Source organism: Urocampus carinirostris, chromosome 11 (assembly GCF_059441175.1).
Source record: "Urocampus carinirostris isolate Australia breed hairy pipefish chromosome 11, RoL_Ucar_1.0, whole genome shotgun sequence".
In the NCBI taxonomy this organism is placed as follows: domain Eukaryota; kingdom Metazoa; phylum Chordata; class Actinopteri; order Syngnathiformes; family Syngnathidae; genus Urocampus; species Urocampus carinirostris.
In genome coordinates, this window is record NC_142359.1 from 28128201 (window position 1) to 28150355 (window position 22155).

Genomic DNA, 22155 nt, shown 5'->3' on the forward strand with positions numbered 1-22155 from the left:
CTGAGCAACAATCCTGCTATATAATACAATATTAACTTTTTTGACCATTTTATTGTAGAAACAAGATAAAGTATCTTAAAACAAGAGATATATACTGTCAGGACCAGAATGTAAACAGGACCCAATTGCGTTACATTTCTCACAAGCTTTATTAGAGGAAAGAGAAAGGCTGCGCCCACGATCCGGTGTTTGCTGGACAGGGGAAGCAAGTTGCTCTTTTACTCGGATGGTGCTCCAAACGCGGAAGTGGATCTTCCATAGCGAGCGATGGCGTGTCGGGGCCGGAAAAAAACGGGTTGGTAGCCAGGACTGGGATAGCAAGGCGTCGTCGGGGGCGGAAGCGAGTCGTAAGCCAGAGCAGGAGAGTAGACGTAGTCAGGGACGAAAAGACATCGTAAGCCGGGATGGGAGAGCAGACTTGGTCCGGCTCAAAACGGGTCGAAGCCGGAGACAGACGGGAGCAAAAAACAGGACAGGTGCGAGTCAGGGTCGAAAAAGACTTGCCTAGTGTTCACTGAGGTTCGCAGGCGGACTGACAACAGGTCACAGACAGGACCGGGTTCAAATACTGACAGAGAGCCAATCAGAACCCACGGCAGTTGGCGCCAAAAGAGCGAGCACAGCTGAGTCACATTAGTAATCATGACATATACCTCAAATGAGCAAACTATTCAGCTATATAAAATAGTACAGGATGGGCTCCACGGTAAATGCTCATAATAACCTCGCATTTCCTTACATTAATACCATCTTACTTCTGTTAATACATCTTATCACTGTTTGATCACTATTTGAATGCATTTTTAGTAATAAGGAAGATGTGTTTTATGGCTTTTCAGGGTTAACGTGGATGCTTTTGTGAGAACAGGAACGGACCCATTTTTTTCATATCGGAAAAATGTGTTCGTTACACGAGCAATTTGAGCTATGAGCATGATCCTAAACAAAAACTTAAGCTCGTATGTAGTACTTGAAATGACTCAAATTTTTGGGTCTTACACTGAGTCCTTCGAGTACAATGTGTCACAGTTGTATTCAAATAAGGACAATTTGACTGCCGATAAGGTATAAATGTATCATTTCTAGAGCATTTCAACTTTTAATTATTTTTAAAAACATTTTTCAGAATCCCCCGTGCATCTGTCTCTAACCTCCTTGTCGTTACAGCTGCTGGCTTCGCCTTGACACCTACTTCATTTGGAGTTTCATCGGACCGGCAACCTTGATAATTATGGTGAGTGTCACCCGCCCCCAACCTTGTGTTCATTAACCCTACTTGGCCCGCGGGGTCACCGTATAAACGGCGAACGCGGACCCTCCCTTCTGCCATTAAGCGCTCTCGCTCCCGGCGGGCACCGTCAGGGAAAAGGAATGAGCGGACGCCGAGGATAAATTGCAGCTTGTCACTCTGCCGCAGTGCCGGCGGAGACCGATCGTGGCCGGAATGCGGGTAGGAAGAAAGAACTGGCGGCGTTATAGTAAGCCACACTGCGATTATGATTGATCCCCGGCTTGGCCGCTTTCTTTTCCGTCGTCATCCTGCTTCCTCACCTCGCGGGCACGCACAGTCCAGGCCTTTGGGCCAAGATAACGGAACAGTAACTCTTTTTTTTACCTCATTTTGCAGATCGCTGTGCTATCAATACCAGGAATTATCTGTATATTAGTTATGCCCGTTTATATATTATGCAACTTTTGGTCAGTTAATGTCAGACAGACCCAAACGCAGGACACAAGGAGTCAAAAAACTTGGTTGCAATCGAACCCTAACAGGGAGGGTTTTTTTAGATCCTACTGACAAGAAAAAGCAGTACCGGGACTAGCGAGGATCGGGATTTCTGGAGAGTTGCTATGGGGGGGTTGTCTTGGGGGAATTTCCGAATGCCCCCAATAAGGAAGTCAGCGCCTTGCATGGCTGCATGGGCGCTATTGGTGTGTGAGTGTGTGTGTGAATGGGTAAGTGTGAAGCACATTGTAAAGCGCTTTGGGAGGTCTTCATTGACTTGAAAAGCGCTATATAAATGCAGACCATTTACCATCTTGAGAAAAATCTCTTGAAGAGACTGTTTTGGGATAAAAAGCTTGTTGTCTAGGGATGGAAATGTCTGAAGACTGCAACGATGACCCAGCATCATAGATGCTAGACCAAAATATTTATAGCAGAGGGTGGCTAATGAAACACCGTGACCGGGGAGGGGAAAGAGACAGGGAGGGGCTGGAAAATAGGGCGCCTAACCATGACAGTTTCCTTGAAAACTTCCAAAATCCACCCCCCCAAAAAACATAAGCATCCTCCTTTTTTTTATTGACAATTTTGTATAGTCCTTGATTACTTATGGTGCTTGAACTGCACTTCCATGGCTACATTACATTATCCCCAGTGGACTATTGCAAAGAGCGGGGGCGGAGAGAATACATGTGTCATGCGTGTTAGCTCTTTTTTTTCCATTATTTCCACCTAAAAAAAATAGTACCCATGCGGCCGTGATTTATTATGCCGGGTTGATTTTTTTGTGAGTGGCAGAATGTACTTGTCGGGTCTGAAATGAACAGTTATGGCCAAGATCCATTTTTCACGGTCAACTATTGCTGTGAGCGGGGCCAGCAGAGCGCATGTTGTAGCTCTCCTAAAAGAGAATTTCCGGTTGCGACCTTGTTCCACGGTCGATTATTAATGCAAACAGGGGTCTGCTGAAGGTACATTTGTCGGCAATGCATTCCATTGTGCCCCACCCCCCCCAATTGAACTGCACTGGTGTGGCTAAGAAAGTACACTTATGTCATGCGTGGTGGCTCTTTTTTTCTTTCTTTCCACCAAAAATGAACAGCAACCATGTGGCCGCGAAACATTCCCAGTCCACTACTGCTACGAGCGGGCCTGCCAGATGTCTCCAGATTGTCTGGAGGTGTAATGTTCTGTCTTAAAGTGAAATGTACGGTAATGGCCATGATCCATTATCTTCGGTTGACTATTGCTGAGAGCAGGGGGCAGCAGAGAGCATTTTTGGGGGGTTCAAGCCACTTAAGGGAGCCTCCGTCGCCTGCCTAAAATGAATCCCTAGTCAACTATTGGAGGGCTGAGAGAGAAAAATTGTGTCACGCATGGAAGGTTTTCATTCAATTTTTTTCTGCCTAAAATGAACAGCCATATGTGGCTGTTATCTATATCCTAGTTGGACTATTGAGTATTGAGTATACGTTGAAAATAGGAGGGCGACTCTGTGGATTTTCGCATATTGCAGAGGGTCTGATCCCCATTACCATTAATACACAAGGGATTGCAGTAATGGCAATATTCTGTTTCGAACAGATTATTGCCTGCATGTAAACATATCTGTGATTCAAAGACTATTCTTGGACGCCCACGTTCGTCTCCAAGCTCACCTCCACGGATTAACAATCGCATCCAAGGCCGCATCCCACTTGCACCATCTGCAATCTTGCCGTGACTCACCAGCTAAATCCCGAAAGGCACGGCGCACGATCGTCACGCTGCAATTTTGGCCGCAACAAACACAGAAAACACGGTGACATGTTCCTTTCTCTCGTCAATGGAGCAAGGAGAATATCAATGTCGGTGTGCCGAAGCGCAAATCCAATTAAAAGAAGCTCCTAAAAAGGAATCCTTGGAATTAGCTCAACAAGGACGCCAGCAAGCGTGCTGTTTGTTTTCAAGCTGAATGAATAATGTTCAGATTTTTCTGTAAAAGAAAAAACAAAAAACCTTAGCTACATAAAAGAATGTTTCATTGAATCTTATTTTTTTGTATCGATCCAATCTGTTTCTCATCACCCCCATGGGTTTACCAAAATATGACACACATAAGTGATTAAAAACAACAAGTGAAATCTAGAGAAAATTATCTTAAAGGAAGATGTTTTAAAATGTTTAGTTTAAATATTTTACTTTAGTAAAAAAAAAAAAAAAAAAAAAGAAATGGCTTGAATCTAGGAAAAACAACAACTTTTAAATCAAGAATCTTTCCAAATGTTGGCTATTTAAATAGATCCTCTTTAACATAAGCAAAGTTGTCTTATCAAGCGCATAATAGATGGTTTAGCTTTTTCATAAAATTTTCAACCACCTAAAAAACAATATTAGCAACATATGCAACCATCTCCTTTATCTGAAAATGTACCCTTTTTACGAATGTTTGTGTCCTTATTTTAACCCTAAAACTGTTTTTTAACCCTAAAACTGTTTAAAATCTCAAAAATAGAAAGCAACATTTTCTAATAAGGGTCTTTTTTGTTCCATTCAAAGCTTTTACTTTGAAGGTCTGTCTAATGAAGGATCCCCCCCCAAAAAAATCAAATTTAATGACGTAATCATCCATGAAAATCCAGACCACGTACCCCTAACATTCAAAGCATCTCATTCTACTTTTTACTACTTCCACGCTCCAGAAATAAGCGTGTCCGATTTCGTACATCCCTTTCTCTTAGAAGTCCACGTGCTGCATTAAATATTCATCCGATAGAATATAATTCATATTTGATGCTAAGATTTCAGGCCAAACGAGTTAGTGAAAAACAATACGTGAAGCCGTTTTTTTTCCTTTCTTTTTTTTTTTACCGTCATTTCGGACGAATGTGAGCTGATCTTCCACATTTTCACGACCATAAGGCGCACTGCACTATAAGGCGCGATTTCAGTTATGTGTTCCATTGTTTTATTTCGGGGCTTTAGATACGATCCGCGCACCCTCATTATTAACTACGCATGGAGTCCTCACTATACAACACTAACACACAAGCATACACTTTCCCCTTTGATGATCTCATAGTGTTCTCTCCTATATCTGCCTTACAACATCAAAACTCACACAAGTTGAATCGCACATTCTGAAGACAATCAAATCTTTTTGCCCCGTATGGTATTGAAAATACAGTACTGTAATCCTTTGCCCTTTCGCAGCTATGCATCACGGGTTGAGAAATATTAATTTTAAAAAGTGAGCTACACTTTTGTGGTCACAATCCATTATCTCGGATCGCATATTTCTGCTCAAAGGAATCGGCGGAGCATACTTTTGTTAGGCATGGTAGCACTTTTTCCTGTTATTTCCGCCTAAAAATGTGGATTTTAAGAAGTGAGCTGAGCTCTTGTGGCCGAGATCCTTTACTCCCAATTCAAGAAGGCTCTTTTGTCGTTAAGCAAACTTAAAATAAAATCAACGGTTGTAACCTCAAACCATCATGACTGTTGACTATTACTGAGTGCAGGGGCAGAAGAGCACTTTTTTTTTCTGTTTTCTCTGGCTGGAATAAACTGCACTCGTGAATCCACCTTTTGTTGTCCATATAGCTCCAAGAAAGGACCGGCAGAAGGTACTAATGTCACACATTGCAGCTCTCTATTGCCATGTTTTCCATTTAAAATGAAATACACTGTTGTGTACACTCCAACTCAATACAACATTTTATTTATATCTGTACATTCAAGGAAACTGTGCGGGTCAGATGTATCGACATTTCGTTCTGTATACACGTGTACTAGAATGACAATAAAGTAGATCTGAATCTGAATCTGTAGCTATGATCCATTATCCCCTGTCAACTATTGCTCAGAGCACGGGCCGACAGAGCCCTTTTTTTTATGATTTTTTTCTGTTGTGTGTTATGTGCCACCTAAAATAAACTGCACTTTTTTGCTTCAAACCATTATCCCCAGTCGACTTATTGAGAGCAGCGCCTAGAGAGCAAATTTGTGATATGTGCTGCATCTCTTTTTCCGATTTGTAGAACACTCGCGCAACCGTGATCCATTATCTCCAATCGATTCTTGCTGCTAGAAGGGATGGCAGTTACTTTGGAGATTTTTTGATATATTGAGGGAGGTTTTAGTTCCCATTCACAAAAAAAGAGTGATACCGTTATTTTTCTTTGCTGGTAATTTCTGGCATCTGTTGTTTTTGAGGTGCGCAAATGCTTTTTTTTTTCTCATGCGACCAAGACAAGACGCATATGAATAATAAGTCATGTGGAAGGGCTCGCTCTTACAAGTACGCATCTGTCATCCTTGGCCGCGTCCGTCGAAGATGGGTTGGGGGGGCATCATGGAGGTTTCGTAGGATTTTGCGCTCTGTTTAGCAAAGTGTGTCCTCCAAAGTGGTCCGATTGAAAATGAATAAATGCATGTGGGCTTCTCTCCCCGCAGCTCAACGTGATCTTCCTGGGCATTGCGCTCTACAAGATGTTCCGTCACACGGCCATCCTCAAGCCTGACTCGGGCTGCCTGGACAACATCAAGTAAGCCTCCATATTTTTGGACCATTAGCAAGGAATTGCACTTTGAAATCACATAACCACAGGGATGGCTTCAGTCTATGGTCTTTTCTTTGATCATTTTAATTCATATATATAAAATAGATCATTTAAAATGTAAAGTTTGCACTTGCACTAGCCCTGTACCAGACAAACCAGTGGCCAGTTTGGGTTGCAACATCCAAGCTCACTTGGCAATTGCGCCAATGTCCAGTTATTGACGGTTACATACCATTGTCATCTCAATTGTTTTGTGATACCTCAGTACTGGACAATAATCTGTTTGGGATAGGTGTTCGACCGACAAAATGTGGACTAACTAAATATTTTTCCCCATACAATGTCATGGTATTCATTTTTACATGTTCCCAAAATATGAATGAAAAGTGTACCTAAACAACAATACATTTTTGAATGTGTAGGTAATAAAAAATAAATTGCAAAGTTGAAAAAAAATTAGACACCTGTTAATGAAATGCTGGACCCATCGGGGAAAAAAATCATCTTTGTACTAAATGAGCTCTTGGTATCTAGTATTTTCAATTTTTCAATTGAAAAATACATACTGTAATCCCTCGTTTATCATGTTAAGTAAGGACTGGATCTCTCCACCATGTCAAAAAATCCGCAAACTAAACAACCTCCACCCCGGTTATTAACATGTACTCTGACGGCCCCTGCTCGCAGCAATAGTCAACTAGGGAATGGGTCACAGCCACACAGGTGCTTGTTAAATTAGGCAGAAAAAGGGAAAAAAGAGCCGCCACAAATGACACAAATTTTGGTCCCTTGGGCCCCACTCTTGACACTAGTCATCGGGGGATAACACATCATTTCCAGACCATCATAGTTATTTTAGGAAAACCACAATGGCATTGTTCAGTGACCTGAACCGAAAAACGCACTCTGCTGGCCTCTGCCCTCAGCAATACGCGACTGGAAATAATGGATCGTGCATTTCATTGTAGGTTGGCCAGAATGGCAGGGCTCCTCCCGGTCCCTGCTCGTTGCAATATGAGATTGCGGATAATGGATTACGGACACACAAGAGCAGTTTATGTACGAGAAATTAATGCCAAAAAAAGAGCCAATAGGTCCAACAAAAATGTTTTACAGACTCGCAGCAATCTATGATCAGGGATAATGGATCTTCCCTGCATGAGTAAAGTTTACTATGTGGTTGACAGAAGAGCAAAATAAGTCCAACCAGGCCTGATAAAAATCTCTCAGCCGACCCCCCCGCCCACAGCAACATTTGATTAGCAAAAATGGATGGTGAAACATATTTTTATCCGCTATGCATTGAGGGACCGAAATACGAAGCGTAAATTAGCGAGGGATGACAGGAAAATTATGTCCTACTCACCTCATCAATAACGGAATTTGCTTTTTAAGAAACAATATGGATTTTTGATCACCTAATCGAATAAAAGATCGTTCAATACATAAAAAAAGTTGAACGAAAACAATATTGAGGGGGGAAAAAAGTCTCACTAATTGTTATGTCTTCAAATCTAAAACCCTGAATCATATTTTAATTGTTAACCCCCAAACCACCAGCTAAGACACCGTTTCATGCCATTCGTTTACTAGTCTGGCTCCCATTTGAATACATTTTCTACCATGTGAGATATAAAGATTGACAACTCTAACCTAGAGAGAGCTGACATAATTTTGCCAATCTTTTCACTACAGGGACAATTAAAAACTATAGGCCTTATGAAAGCCTTGGCAAAAAGAGTAAGAAATATGTATTTTATGGCCACTTTGGGCCCCCGTAGTTTGTATTATTATTTGTGCTTTGTAGCAGTTGTTTTTGGTGGCACTACACATACAATGGCAAATTCTTGTCAAATATCGCCCACTGTCTCTTCAAAATCCTTGGAAATTGTTACATTTCAATGTGGGCCGCTAGCAGCTTTCATGCTGCGATTCCCATTGTGATCCGTGAGCTCGTCTCTCCCTTCGATGTGACACCGCCGCTGTTCTGATTTATGACCGCTAGCGCCCCTAATGCGCCTTGAGCCGCGCTCTTAACGCGACTTCGAAACAGTCGGCCACGTTTGCCGCAACCACGAGAAAACCGGCAGCCCTCATTCATCTGATATTTTGGGGGGACTTTTGTTAAAGCAAAGTCCATTACTCAAAGAAATGACAGCAACTGTGCCGCCAATCTGTGCTTGTATTTCATCACGGCCGAGTCAAGGTTGTTCCGCTTTTTGTTTAAACATGGATGACACCTTATTTGTTGTGGGGACATCCTGTTTCTTCTTTTTTTAAAAATATGATTTGCTTTGTTTCCTTTCTGTCACGCTTTGGGTCACAATGTCATCCTGTTGCTTGAGTTTATTCTGTTTCTGTTTCTCTTGTTTTCCTTCTTGTGTCATTTTCATTTTTGTCTTTCCTCAATTTAGCCACCGCTATTACGACGGATGCGTTATTGTTGAGTTGCGCTGGTAAGATGCAGTATTTTCTCAATCTCGATATCTGTTCCTGTTGTGTTTGGATGTGTCTCTAAAAACCCATCCCCCCCATGTGCTGTTTATTTTTTCTCCCCAGCCCCCATAGAGTTGATTTTTAGTTTTTTTAATGTTATAAAATTGGTCGATTCACTATATTTTAACAACCATAGAGCGCACGATACGCACACCTGTTTGCGTATATAAAAATAGAGCAGGAGTAATACTACTTCTGCCTTATAACAAAATTTCTATTTTACGGTGAGTATTTGAAAATAGAGCGCAAGCAATGCTATGTCCGCTTTACATTACTAACACAAGCATAAAATTTAAAATATATATTTAAAAATAGAGCGAGAGCAATACTCCATTCGTCTTATAACAATACACATGCACAAAAGCACACAAGTGAGCGTTTTATAAAAGTGTATTTGTCAGGACCAGAACAGAGACAGGACCCACTTGCGTATGTTTCTCTCAGTTTTACTTGGAAGAAGGGAAAGGATTGCACACACGATTCAGTGATCGCTGGTCGCGAGGAGCAGGTTGCTCTGAATGCGGAAGATGGACTTCCGTGGTGAGGGATGGCGGTGTCGGGAGCGGGGAAAACAGGTCAGTAGCAGGGACAAGAGAGCAAAAAACGTGGTTGAGATCAGCAACGGGTCGAAAGCCAGGAGAGGAGAGTGGACGTGGTCAAGATCAAAAAATGGGTCGAAGCCGGGATACAGACGGGAGATAAAACAGGAGTGAGTCAGGGTCGAAAAGTTTGCCTCGAGTAAACTGAGGTTCGCAGACGGACCGACAAAAGGGGACTGACAGGACAGAGTTTAAATACTGACAGGGAGCCAATCTGTCAACAAGCTGCAGCTGGCGCCACACGGGCGGGGCTAATTGGGCGCCATGGCAACCGTGACAGTATATGCATAAAAGGGTGGAAACAATTCTTCATGTGTCTTACAACAAAACATACACAATCTTTCAAGTGTAAGTATCTAAAAAGTCAGCGGGAGCAGTAAGTATCAATGACCGACATTGTTTGTAATCATAATTAATACACACAGATAAAGCACCAAAATAAAGCATCAAAATAGAGTAAAATAGAGTGGGCAAAACATTTTTTAGGATATCTAAAATAAAATGTATCCACCTAAAAACAACACACACACATAAGCATACAAAGGTGCATATTTAAAACTAGAGTGAGAGTAAAACAGATTTTGGTTGAACTTCATTTAAATATCCAAGAATAGGGCCAACTTATTTGATCTTCAGTTAATGAAAACACATGGTTAAATCAAGCACAACAAAAGAGCGGGAAAAATACTTTCTTTTAACAATAGAATGCAATATTACGTCCACCTTACAACAACAAGTTAGCATATCTAAACACACAGTGGAAATAATACTCATGATAGTAATGGTAACTTGTTAACTGGCGGATCATTTTGCTCTTCTCCAATTGTTTTCATTATTTCACAATTTATTTTAGTATTCTGTTTTGTAAAATTAAAAAATACGAAAAACTACCTGAACTGAATGAAGAAAGAGAAAGGCATCGTGGGAGGGAATTGAACCAATAGCATATCAGCCTTTTCACGTTGCCGTGATGCAAACCGATCACTCACCATTTAGTATCGGAAATAAGTTTCTTTGTAGCGACGATTGGCACAAACCGAAAGCAATTTGGTGGGACCAAATTGTCAATTTTTAGAGCTCCGGTGCATTGATGAGCTCAATAAAACCAGGTTGAGTTTGCAAGATGCATTGGGCTGAGAGTTTGTTTTTCTTTTGTATAATTGTGTCCTTTTTTCACAGATTGACTCCACCAGAGTACCCAAACTATTTTGCTGTTTAAAGTTTTTTTTTGTGTTTGTGTGTATTCTCGACATTAGCTTATTGGAATAGGCACTGCGAGTCATGCTAAACGATGGTTGAAAAATGGCAAGACACGGCGTCCCGTGATGGTGACGTCATTCTGTGTAATGCGGGGGTACTTCAAGGTGGTGCGCACGGGCACTAGAGTAGCCAGCGGACAGTTTCTGAAAATGGCTCACCAGTGAAGTCTTATTGCGATTTTCTAGTCAATATGATTTCTTACTGACATGATGTTTTAGTGTTTGACTCAGTCGTGATAGTGAGATCTGATGCCTTTTCGGTATTTCACCCAAATCACCGGTGGTCTCGTGATTAGGATTCAAATTCAACCGGTTCTGATTCCCATTGTATTCAATGTGTTTGCAATAGTGGTAAGTGATATTTTTTGACTAATCAATAAAATACCGTAAAACTTCATGTACAACATGAATCTCAACTTTGACTTGTTTTGAGAATGACTACGTGTTTTTTTTCTTGTTTTCAGATATTTTATTTCACTTGAGATAAATGAAAAAATATACCTAAAATAAGTTATTGTCTTATGTTGCAAAATTGTTTGCTCAATTTTGATATGTTTCTCTTGTTTCAAGTTATTGTATCTTGTTTTTTGGAGAAAGAAATACTTCCATCCATTATCTGCACTGTTTATCCTCAGTAGGGTCGCGGGGGCGCTGGAGCCCATCCCAGCTATCTTCGGGCAGTGGGCAGGGGACACCCTGAACTGGTTGCCAGCCAATCACAGGGCACATAGGGACAGACAATTCGCTCGCTCATTCATACCTAGGGACAATTTGAACCGGCCAATTAACCTGACATACATGTTTTTGGGGAATATGGGAGGAAACCGGAGTGTCTGGAGGAAACCCACGCAAGCACGGGGAGAACATGCAAACTCCACACAGGAGGTTTGATCCCATGACCTCAGAACTGTGCCGCACACGCGCTAACCACTGCGCCGCCCTATGGGTTAGGTCGAGGAGGTCAGGTGCATGCTACACTTAAATACGGCACTATGAAATGTGTATTAGTGCAAGGATTATGTATTAATTATGGAGCTTTATTATGGGACAAGTAAGTATTTTTTACCGAACACCTATATGGGAAGGTTAATGGGATCCAGGACCCCCGCAAAAACTAAGTAACAACGTCCCTTTATAAAGTACCAAAGTTTCAAACTTACCTGAAGATGATGTCCTTACCAACTGAGGGTATCCAACTGTAACATAAAGCAACTATACATCTACAATTAAAAACACATAACACAGAATTGCAGTTGAATGAATGGTCGTTATTGTCATTTCACAAAGTACAATGAAATTAGAAAGTTTATTCTTTCAGTGAAAGAAATTGTTTTAGAAAGTGGCAGAAAAGCTCCAGGCTAGCATAGGGTACCCTCGGATTGGAACAGGTCTCTGCGATCGTTGAAATACTCATGTCCCAAATGTGGCGGTTTCCCACAAGTTGTAGCTCTCGTTCTTCCGTTGTATGGGTAATGGATCGGCCGTTTGTGAGATTAAAGCTCCACATGGGTAGCTTGTGAGAGATTTGATTGTATGGGTTCTAGCCGTAGCATTAGGCAGGACCCAGAGTTTCACTCTTGCCCTCTCTCCTGAAGACGCCTCAGTTTCTTCCAAGACCTGATAAGAATTCAGAGAGCACCCGGTGGTGATCACCATTTCTTTGCGCTCTTCTAAATTAATTGATGAACTCATTTTCAATTTAGCGAGACGCTAAAACCTGGTTGTCGCCATGCTTGGCAGTTTATTTTGTCGGCCACATTGACCTTAAAATGTGCTTGAATTTGGCCATAAAAGGGTGTTCCAACCCTGTCTATAGAAGGAAGCTTTGGCGTCCTTGCCGTGTCTGTTTCTATGTCTTTGGTTCTCCATGACCTCCATTAGAGGACTTTGGTCTGTGTGCATCCGACCCGCTTTGATAAAGTACCCTCTACCGCCAGGTCATTAAGGTAGCCCTGGGAAAATTATGTGGAATTCATAAATCAGCAATTTGGCGGCGTACTGACCCATTTATTAGTACTTTAAACGCGAAGGTCTGCCAGTGTTTACGACAGCGGCTGGATGCTCCTGTGAGCGGAGATAATGGCGACAAGCATCTGTAAATCACAAATAAGTCCTCTCGTCGGAAACGTCGCTCGTCACTGTCGGATTGTGGTTGTTGTTTGTATCTTCATGTCACACACACACTTTTTTTAATCCTCTCACATATTTCTCGCCCAGCTCACCGGATTATGAACCGAAGAAAAAGTAAGAGGCATTTGGGAAAAATTTCAACCCTTTCCCCTTTTCCTTCATTTACCCTAACTTGCAAAACTGCATTCCAAAATCCTTGTTTCCCTTTTATTTATAAAATCATGAATTTCATTTGAACCATAGGTATTATTTACATTTCTTCCTCAGCTTTCAAACTGAATCCAGGTTCGTGATTGAGGCCTGAAATTATTTTTCCGATGAGAAATTATGGTAAACTCATTATTCCATTATAGCCCATGTAAGAAGTCTCTTTTTTTCTCAATAAATAGTCAATTTAACCAGCAATATAGTCCTAAGAATATACAAGCTCATAAAACTGATGTATACATTTATTAGAAAGAATAATAATACCGTAATATAACACTTTGTACAATTTACAGTACATACGGTGCCTAGCAGATGTATCGACGCCCACCCCCTGGGACGTTTTGTCATATTTCAGGCTTCAAACTTAAATAAAAGAAACTGAAAATATATTTTACGAATCAACCATTTGTGAGACACACAATCGTGAAGTCAAACCGAATTATTTAAACATTTTATGTTGTATTTACGATGGAAAAAATAAAAACTAGGTGTCAGAAAAATATTCCTCCTGTTCTCTCAGCTCAGCCAACTGACTACTAGGGTTCTCTGATAAGTTCCCATGACTGAGTGCAATTGTCTGTCATTACATCTTCTTTTAAATGCATCTACTCAGTGCTGGGCTCAGAGGTCTGTGAAAGGAGTCACTGGATAAATGACAGCATTATGAAGACCAAAGACAACACCAGGCGGGTCTGGGATAAAGTTGTGGAAAAGTTCAAATCAGGAACTGGATACAGAAAGCTTTCGCAACATTTAAACATCTTTTTAAGCACCTTGCAAACAATGATATCTAATTGAGAGAGCTTAAAACAACTGCAAACCAACCAAGACCTGGAGGTTTTGGCCTAAACAATGAGAAAACTATTCAGAGAAGCAACCGGTAGACCCATTATCACATTGGATGACCTACAGGATTGGAGAGCTGATGTGGGACAGTCTGTGCATAAGACAACTGTTAGTCTTACTCTACCTAAATCTTCCCTTTATGGAAGTGTGACAAGAAGAAGGTTATTTTTAAAAGACTACCATTAATGGGCCCATTTGGTGTTGGCAAGATCCACATGAGAGACACAAATAACAGTTGGAACAAGGTGCTTGTGGAAAGATCTGAAAAATACTGTCTATGGCAGCCTCACGAAAAAATGTTGTCCGTAATTTTGCGAAAGTTACTGCCCCGAAATTTGTAACGATTTTGTTTTCAGCAAATCTTTACTGGGTTTATTTAACGTAACAAAATGGTAAAAGTTTTCTTTATCGGTCATCCGCAACTTGTAATCAAACAACTTTACAAAGTTATTGAAATGAAATTAAGGACCTGATAGCCGCCTCTCCAAAAAATCCATTCGAGAATTGTTTTTTCCCTTTATCTTATAAAAGTAACAAGCGTACAAAAACGGACAGGAAATACGGCGTTGCTTTCTTTGCTCTGACATTACAAGACACTTTAACCAATTAAACTGGATGAAATATGGAACGTGCCCTAAATCTCCCACGGTGAAAGTAAATATATTTGTTTTTTTGCTACCAATTATATAGAGCCCCATTAGCCGATATATGGAGTCGCCGTTTTATGATCGTCTTGTGCCTGTTCGATAAATGTAGCTGAGACTGTAAAAACTGCATTACGTCCGTTGCCATTGCATTTGTTTTTGGTGCCACACTCTGCAAGCCTTATGTCTGAATATTTGAGGTAATCTCCTGACCTATGTTAAGGTGAACTTTTATTTTGATATGTAATTAATTTGTCCATTTTTGATGAAAGATCAATTATGTAAGACTGTTAACCCGGGATACGGCAGATATCCATTTTGAGGTGGGGATCGCAAAGTGTAAGTGCCATTTAGCAAGGGATAGAAATCTATACCAATTACTACCACAGGTAAAATATGAAAATTGGATACTGTAAATATTAATGTGTATGTAAAGTCATTGTAAATGAATAAAGAATTGTAAACTAAAAATGAAATTTGATTCACCTTTGTTGTGCCGTAACTTGAGCTGGTACATCCGAGTTATTGGGTGGATGCAAAAGGAGGAGAGGACGGTACCACAGATAAAAAACATTGAAATACCAAAATAGTACATACTAAGTACTACTTGTGGGTAATGTTCATGCATATATTTACATTATGAGAACATTTACATCTAAAGGAAAAATGAAATTGCATTTACTTTTAGTGACGTTGACTTGAGCTGGTGGAGTGGAGTGGCAGGTGGATGCAGGGGTATGAGCCTGCTACGACACATTGAAAAATAAAATTACAGTGGGACCTCGCTACTTCACGGTTCAACGTTCACGGGTTCAGAGCTTCGCGGGCCTACAAAATAATAATAATAAAATAAAATAATTTATTTATTCATTTATTTATTTTTAAGCATTTTTGAAGGGTTGTCGCTACTTCGTGGTTCCACGTTCGCGGGTTCAGAGCTTCGCAGGTCCCAAAAATAATAATAATAATAATAAAAATTAAAAAATGTAAAAAAATATATATATATATATATATATATATATAAAATTTATTTTTATTTTTTATTTTTTATTTTCTTTAAGCATTTTTGAAGGGGCGTCGCTACTTCGCGGATTTTCACTTTTCGCAGGTGGTTTTGGTCCCCATTAACCGCGACAACTGAGGGATTACTGTATAGTAAATCTTCTACATGTCTCTTCTTGCACTATCGGCACTATGGTAAATAACACAATACAGCTTTATTTATATCTGTACACTAAAGGACACTGAGGGAAACTGTGGGAGACAGATCCATCGACATTTCGTTCTGTATACACGTGTACTAGAATGACAATAAAGTAGATCTGAATCTGAATCTGAATCTGAATCTGAATTGCCATGCCCTCAGAATGGGCGTCTGCAACCTGCGGCTATTTAACATTAAACAACTAATTTTATGTTTGAAACCCCTTTTTTTATTTAGAAATTGTATGCACGCACACACACACATATACAAAACTTTCCAAAATCTGGGGTAGCTGACCCACCCTAGAAGATATAATTGCTATGAATAATAGTCCCAATGCTCTATTATTTCTGACCTAGCAACTTAGCAAGGGTAGCGATTCGTGTGCCCTCTTCTTATTACTGGATAATCACGAGCACCTCTCCATGGTTATCTTGTTTTTGGTTTTACAATTAGTATCACAAAGATTTGGGACCTATTGCGATTAGATGCAATATAAAAATTACAGTATTGTATCTCAGACACGCATAGTATTTGGGAAATACAAGATTATTAACCGAATGAAGAGTGAGAAAGAAATCGTGGGAAGGAGTTGAGGCAGTCGCATTTCAGAATTTTCACGTTGCCGTGATGCAAACCAATCATTCTCTATCCATTATGAATTATGATTTTCAATGCTTCTCAGCCTGTATGAGTCACTATAATGTACAAATACAACTATATAAATGCTAATGCTGAGGGGGATACAAATGAGTCAAATCTAACGTTTGCCTATTTTTGAATTAAATATAATCAGTCTTTTATCTTAAAATAACGATACAAGTGTAGGTTTACTGTGAGAATCCAGATAATTTACATTTAGTCAATTTGAGAAGTTTTATAAAATCCCATGCTCAATTATTTCTGGGAACCTTGTAATTCTCCAGAAAAAGCCTATCTTGCATGTTAGAATCCCAAGTTGTAGTCAACAAAGTATTTGTTGTGTTTTCGCTTAGATCGTGGGTGATCGGGGCCATTGCCCTGCTGTGCCTGCTGGGCCTGACGTGGGCCTTCGGGCTGATGTATGTCAACGAGAGCACGGTGGTCATGGCCTACCTCTTCACCATCTTCAACTCACTGCAGGGGATGTTTATCTTCATCTTCCACTGTGTGCTGCAGAAAAAGGTAAGGCGGCCGAGCGTCACGTTCCTACAACATGCACCCTCATGTTTTCCTTTTTTTGTATTGTATAGGTGCGCAAAGAGTTTGGCAAGTGCCTTCGTGCGCATTGCTGCAGCAGTAAAAGCATGGAAAGCTCCATCGGTTCGAAGGGGAACGCATCCCGTGCTCCTGGACGCTATTCTGCTGGCTCACAGGTTGTGTTCTTGCTTTATTAGCAAATGTATTTTCCCACCTCCTAAGAAAAGGGTTTACCCTTTGATTGTTAAACCTTAATTTTACACTGATACCTCGGTAACCAAACATGATTCGTTCAGGTTTTAGTGTTTAACATACAATTAGTTCCAGTACAGAAACATTTGTTCCCCATTCAGAAAAAATGGTATTCATTGCATTTCTACACATTCCAAAATAACCAAAATATTAATAAAACATGTACCTGAACTATAATAATAAAGCAAAAATAAAGGGAGCCAACAGGCCCAACAAACATGTTTGCAGTAAAACGCGATCAGGAATACTTGATCTTGGCCGCACAAGTGCAGTTCACTTTCTAAACATAAGCCCCCTCGCTACCTCAGGCTTCACTTATTGCTGGTTGTCAACATTGCAAGGGAAAAAAATAAATATTGAAAAATAAAGGATCAGGGAAAAAAAAGAACAACAACATGACTCTTGGACCTTTGAGGAATGTTTCAGGAAACCAAGATTCAAGGCAATCGGCCATTCAATTAAAAAAGCAAAAAACAAATGCTTCCCACTTTGACGGCACTTCTCTCATGAAATTACTCTCGCTGGTGCGGAGTCTGCTTTCCTGATCATTGCGGAAGACAGCAATAGTGGAGGAAAGGGCAGCCAATCTTTACAGTGATCGGCCAGCACCCTTTGACTTGAGATATCCGATTCTGATTGGCCAATTCATTTAAAAGCATCTTGCATACTGTATTTTAACCGGACACCCACTCTGCAGTTTTCTGCATCTCACTGATAAGAGTTTGTGTACCGCGCCCTTATCATTCCATCATTCCGTCTCTCCGTCCCTCTCTCTCTCTCTCTCTCTCTCTCTCTCTCTCTCTCTCTCTCTCTCTCTCTCTCTCTCTCTCTCTCTCTCTCTCTCTCTCTCTCTCTCTCTCTCTCTCTCTCTGTCTCTGTCTCTCTCTCTCACTACCAGCAGGTTTTTGATCAAATCGCGCCCACCCCAAAATCAGCAACTTATTTAAAATATCTACTGGTTTCATTATGTTCTCTCTCCCTCCCTCCAGTCAACAGGAATAGTACTGGGTTTCATTTTGTTCTCTTTCTCGTTTCATTATCAGTCGGTAAGTCGACAAGTCCGCTCTAAGAAAGGTGGCCCCAAAAAATGTTTGACACTTCACTTTTCGCGAGTTGTTCTGTTCCCTATTACCTGCTAAAACCGAAGGATCCCTGTATATAACACATTTAAGAAATAAAAAGAAGGATATTGCATCCACAGTTTATCAAAAGAATCGGATGAAGTCAATGGCTTGGGATCAACTCACTGACACGGCCACAATATTGTTATCTCTATCAGCAAAGAAGAGGATATCACACCATCACAGTTTTGGTATTAGTTCGGAAAATGTGGTATCGAGCTATCCTCGGTTATAAATAATTCACTTTCTAGCCAGATCATAAATACATATTTTAAGTGAGTGACAAAATTATATTGGCGTAACTATTAAGTAGAAATATTTCTGTCTTGTTTTTTTTTATTTTTATGCTCAGTCAAGCATTTGTAATTCAGCTCAATTGATCGTCCAATTAAATGCATCTCCCTCTCGAGCGAATCCCAACATCTTTAACTAACTTTTAATTAATTGATAAAAATGCCTATTGATTTTCTCAAAGTATATTTTTCCTCACTGCTAATTACATTCCCGCCCTGCTGTCGTCTGTTTATTAAAAGAAGATCATTACCAGCCAGAGAAAATCGCAGCCGATACTTTCCAATAACTCATCCGGCTCAAGTGGAAGACGCAATCAATAATTATAATAATTAAGTTTTAAAAATGCAGAGGAAGCATTTTAAAGAACGGCAATCCGAGATAGTTGATGCCTTTATTTCCCCCGTCTTCCACATTGTTCCCGCATTCCTCCCACGTCGACACGTCAGATGAATCGCCGTAATTGAACACCGTGTCCGTTTCCCGAAAACGGGAAGGCGTTCAATTATAAATCGTCCTCGGAGTGGCGCGTGGCGGCCAACCGTCGGATTCGGCATGCAGATCAGCGCCTTTAATTATACACGCAGCGTTTTCATCCGAGCGGGACAGAAAACATTGGCGGAGACGCCGATCTCACCTTATGAACGAAGAGGCGAATCGTATTGCGCTTGTCATGTTGCCGCGTTGTAATCCCGAGGAAACACGATTGGCATTTTAAATCTTCTCCGGCGATGCCATGGTGTCCCTGGCACGTTATTAGCTTCTCTCTAAATATGCAACGCTCCCTCGCTATTTCCTAGTTTGGTTATTTCAGTTTTTGTCATTAGTTATGTGAGTACGACATCATCAATGTGTCAAAGTTGGAGGCTGGTTTTGTGATTCAGTAGTAGAAAAGGCCAAACAAAGGGAATACATTTTGTACTCGAAAATATCATCCGTTCGGGATAGGTGTTCGAACACCGAATTTTTCAAGTACCAAAACATTTTTTCCTGTTCAGAGTAATGGTATTTATCTGTATACGTTCCTACGCATTTTATAAAACATGGACTCGTGGTAATTTAAATCAGTAGAATTTTAAGAACTCCATTGAATGATGCCTTGCTATTCAACCATAACTTGCTCTTATTTAGTTTTCGAACACAAAACTTTTCAAGTGATGAAACATTTTTTCCCAAACAGATTTTCCTACCTCTCAATTCCTTTCCAAAATGTCTACCTAAAGAAGGATAACTATAATTTAATGTGTCAATTTTAAAGAATTAACCATAATCACAGTGATACCTTCTTACTCCGTAAATATCGACCAAATGTGGCACTAAACAACAGTAATTATTTAAATGTGTTGATTTTAAAGAAGTCATTTAAATTGAACTGATATTTTGGTACTTGATCATAATCCTTTTTGGATCAGTGTTTGAACATGGATATTTCCAAGTTATGACATTTTCGCCATACTAAGTAATGGTATTTTTATTTGTACTATTCTACGTGTTCCATAAGCAATTTTCAGACATTCTTACGCATTCCAAAATATCCAAAATATTAACGGAACATGGACCTAAACAATGAAAAATACACAAACTATTTATAAAACATGTACCAAAAGAAAAGTAAGTTTTTAATGTGCAGATTTTAAAGAACCTCAAATGCACCTCTTATCCTCAGAAGGGTGGCGTGGGTGCTGGAGCCCATCCCAGCTATCTTTGGGCAGTGGGCAGGGGACATCTTGAACTGGTTGCCAGCCAGTCGCAGGGCACACAGAGAAAGACAACTCACTCGCTCATTCACACCAAGGGACAATTTGGAACGGTCAATTAACCTTATATGCATGTTTTTGGAGTATGGGAGCAAACCCATGCAAGCACAGGGAGAACATACAAACTCCACACAGGAAGGCTGGTAACTGGATTTGATCCCATGTCCTCAGAACTGTACCACATACGCAATAATCACTCAGCCTCTCTCGCTGACTTTTTAAACAAAGAATATCCACCTGTCATTGTGTGAAATTGATTCCGTCCCCTTCTCATGTAAGGCACTTCGTGTCTGCGTGCTTGGGGGAGCACCCCTTCTCCTCCCGAGTCCTCACAAATCTATCTATCTATCTATCTATCTATCTATCTATCTATCTATCTATCTATCTATCTATCTATCTATCTATCTATCTATCTATCTATCTATCTATCTATCTATCTACCTTGGTCATATCCCTCAAGAGGGGTGACTGACAGCAAGACACACACATACAAAAACAAAGAAAATAAAAAAGGGAAAAGCAAAAAAACACAAAAATTTTGGGACAATGGCCACCCAAAACACCCAAACAAGTAAAGCACCCAAGTGGGTTATGCTTTCGTCCCTCCATATGAAACAGGACACAAGAAAGCGGCCATGTCACTCGGGTCAGGGTGACACAACACACTCTTCTGTTCAACAACAGGGCCCGACAGCTTTCACTGGTTTACCCCTGCCGCATCATACAGGTACCTTGCCAATCCGTTAGAACACGTCAAAACATCCCACTATCCTTTTATAGCACCTCTCCACTCATTCCTATCACCAACAAGAGCTCTAGCTTCCACTATATTTAGCCCTCTTTCCTGCAGTGCTCTCATAACACCATCCATCCACGTCAATCGCGGCCTTCCTCTTGGTGTCCTTCCATTTACTTCTGCTCTGTAGATCCTTTTCAACATTAGTTCCTCATCCATCATCTTCATATGTCCAAACGAAGTACCTAGTACGCTCTTATCCACACGCTTGCTCAGTTCCACTACTACTCCAGTTCTGTCTCTCACAATTTAATTTCTCAATCTATCCAATCTTGTCACTCCTAACATACTCCTCAAACACTTCATCTCAAAAACATTTAATTTCCTTCTCAAAACAGAGTCTGATGTTCCCCAAAGTACTACCAAGAATTTAAAATAAGAGGAGACCTACACTATTGGCAGGATTTGAACCTGGGAGTGGCAAACCCCAATGGATTTCTAGGCCATAGCCTTAACCACTCGGCCACAACAACATATAGTCCTCACAAATAAATTGTGAAAATTCGGGTTTGCTTCGGGCAAGTTCCTGAATTAAGTTAATTTGGAGTATATGGGCTGGGTCGGCCTTAATGCCTGCGGACTGGGTCTGGTTGGACTAGATTTTGTAGGCCCAGTTTTACCTCTACTCCTAACACAATGACTGAGTATGAATTAGAATTGTGTTTATTGTCATTCCCCACAACGTGGTGAACATTCATAACAACAAAATTAGACACGGCACTCCAAAATACACATGTCCTGTTTTAAGACTTTAAAGAGAAAAAAAAGATAAGAAAAGATGTAAGGCTATAAAATTAGGTCAAAGAAAAATAACATTTTTCTGCACAATAACAAAACACACAAGTTGTTTTTTTTTCTTTTAGTCCTACTCACACCATTGATTTTTCACTAAAGATCACTTGAATTAAATTCTCAAGGCGGCTCCAGCACATCCGGAGTATCCAAAGTGTAGAATTTGCCTGCAAGCTCATCAACACTGATACATGTCTAATCCCAAGCGCCTGCGGCACAGATTCCGTTGTTGTCAGAGAGCAAAGACCCTTAGCTAGCGCAACAGCTCACGGGAATTGGGTGTAATTAACTCGAACCGTCTTGGACGCGGATCGC

At 40.5% G+C, this 22155-nt stretch overlaps 1 protein-coding gene across 1 annotated transcript in view; it reads left to right on the forward strand.

The window, feature by feature from the left end:
• The window catches only part of LOC148356997 (adhesion G protein-coupled receptor L3-like), a 282571-nt gene that overhangs the window by 245566 nt on the left and 14850 nt on the right, over positions 1-22155 (forward strand). The window contains exons 19-24 of the mRNA XM_088348691.1: positions 1168-1234; positions 6161-6252; positions 8682-8723; positions 12839-12865; positions 16648-16816; positions 16885-17007. Coding sequence (XP_088204817.1) covers positions 1168-1234; positions 6161-6252; positions 8682-8723; positions 12839-12865; positions 16648-16816; positions 16885-17007 — 520 coding nt within the window. The remainder of the gene's footprint in view (positions 1-1167; positions 1235-6160; positions 6253-8681; positions 8724-12838; positions 12866-16647; positions 16817-16884; positions 17008-22155) is intronic.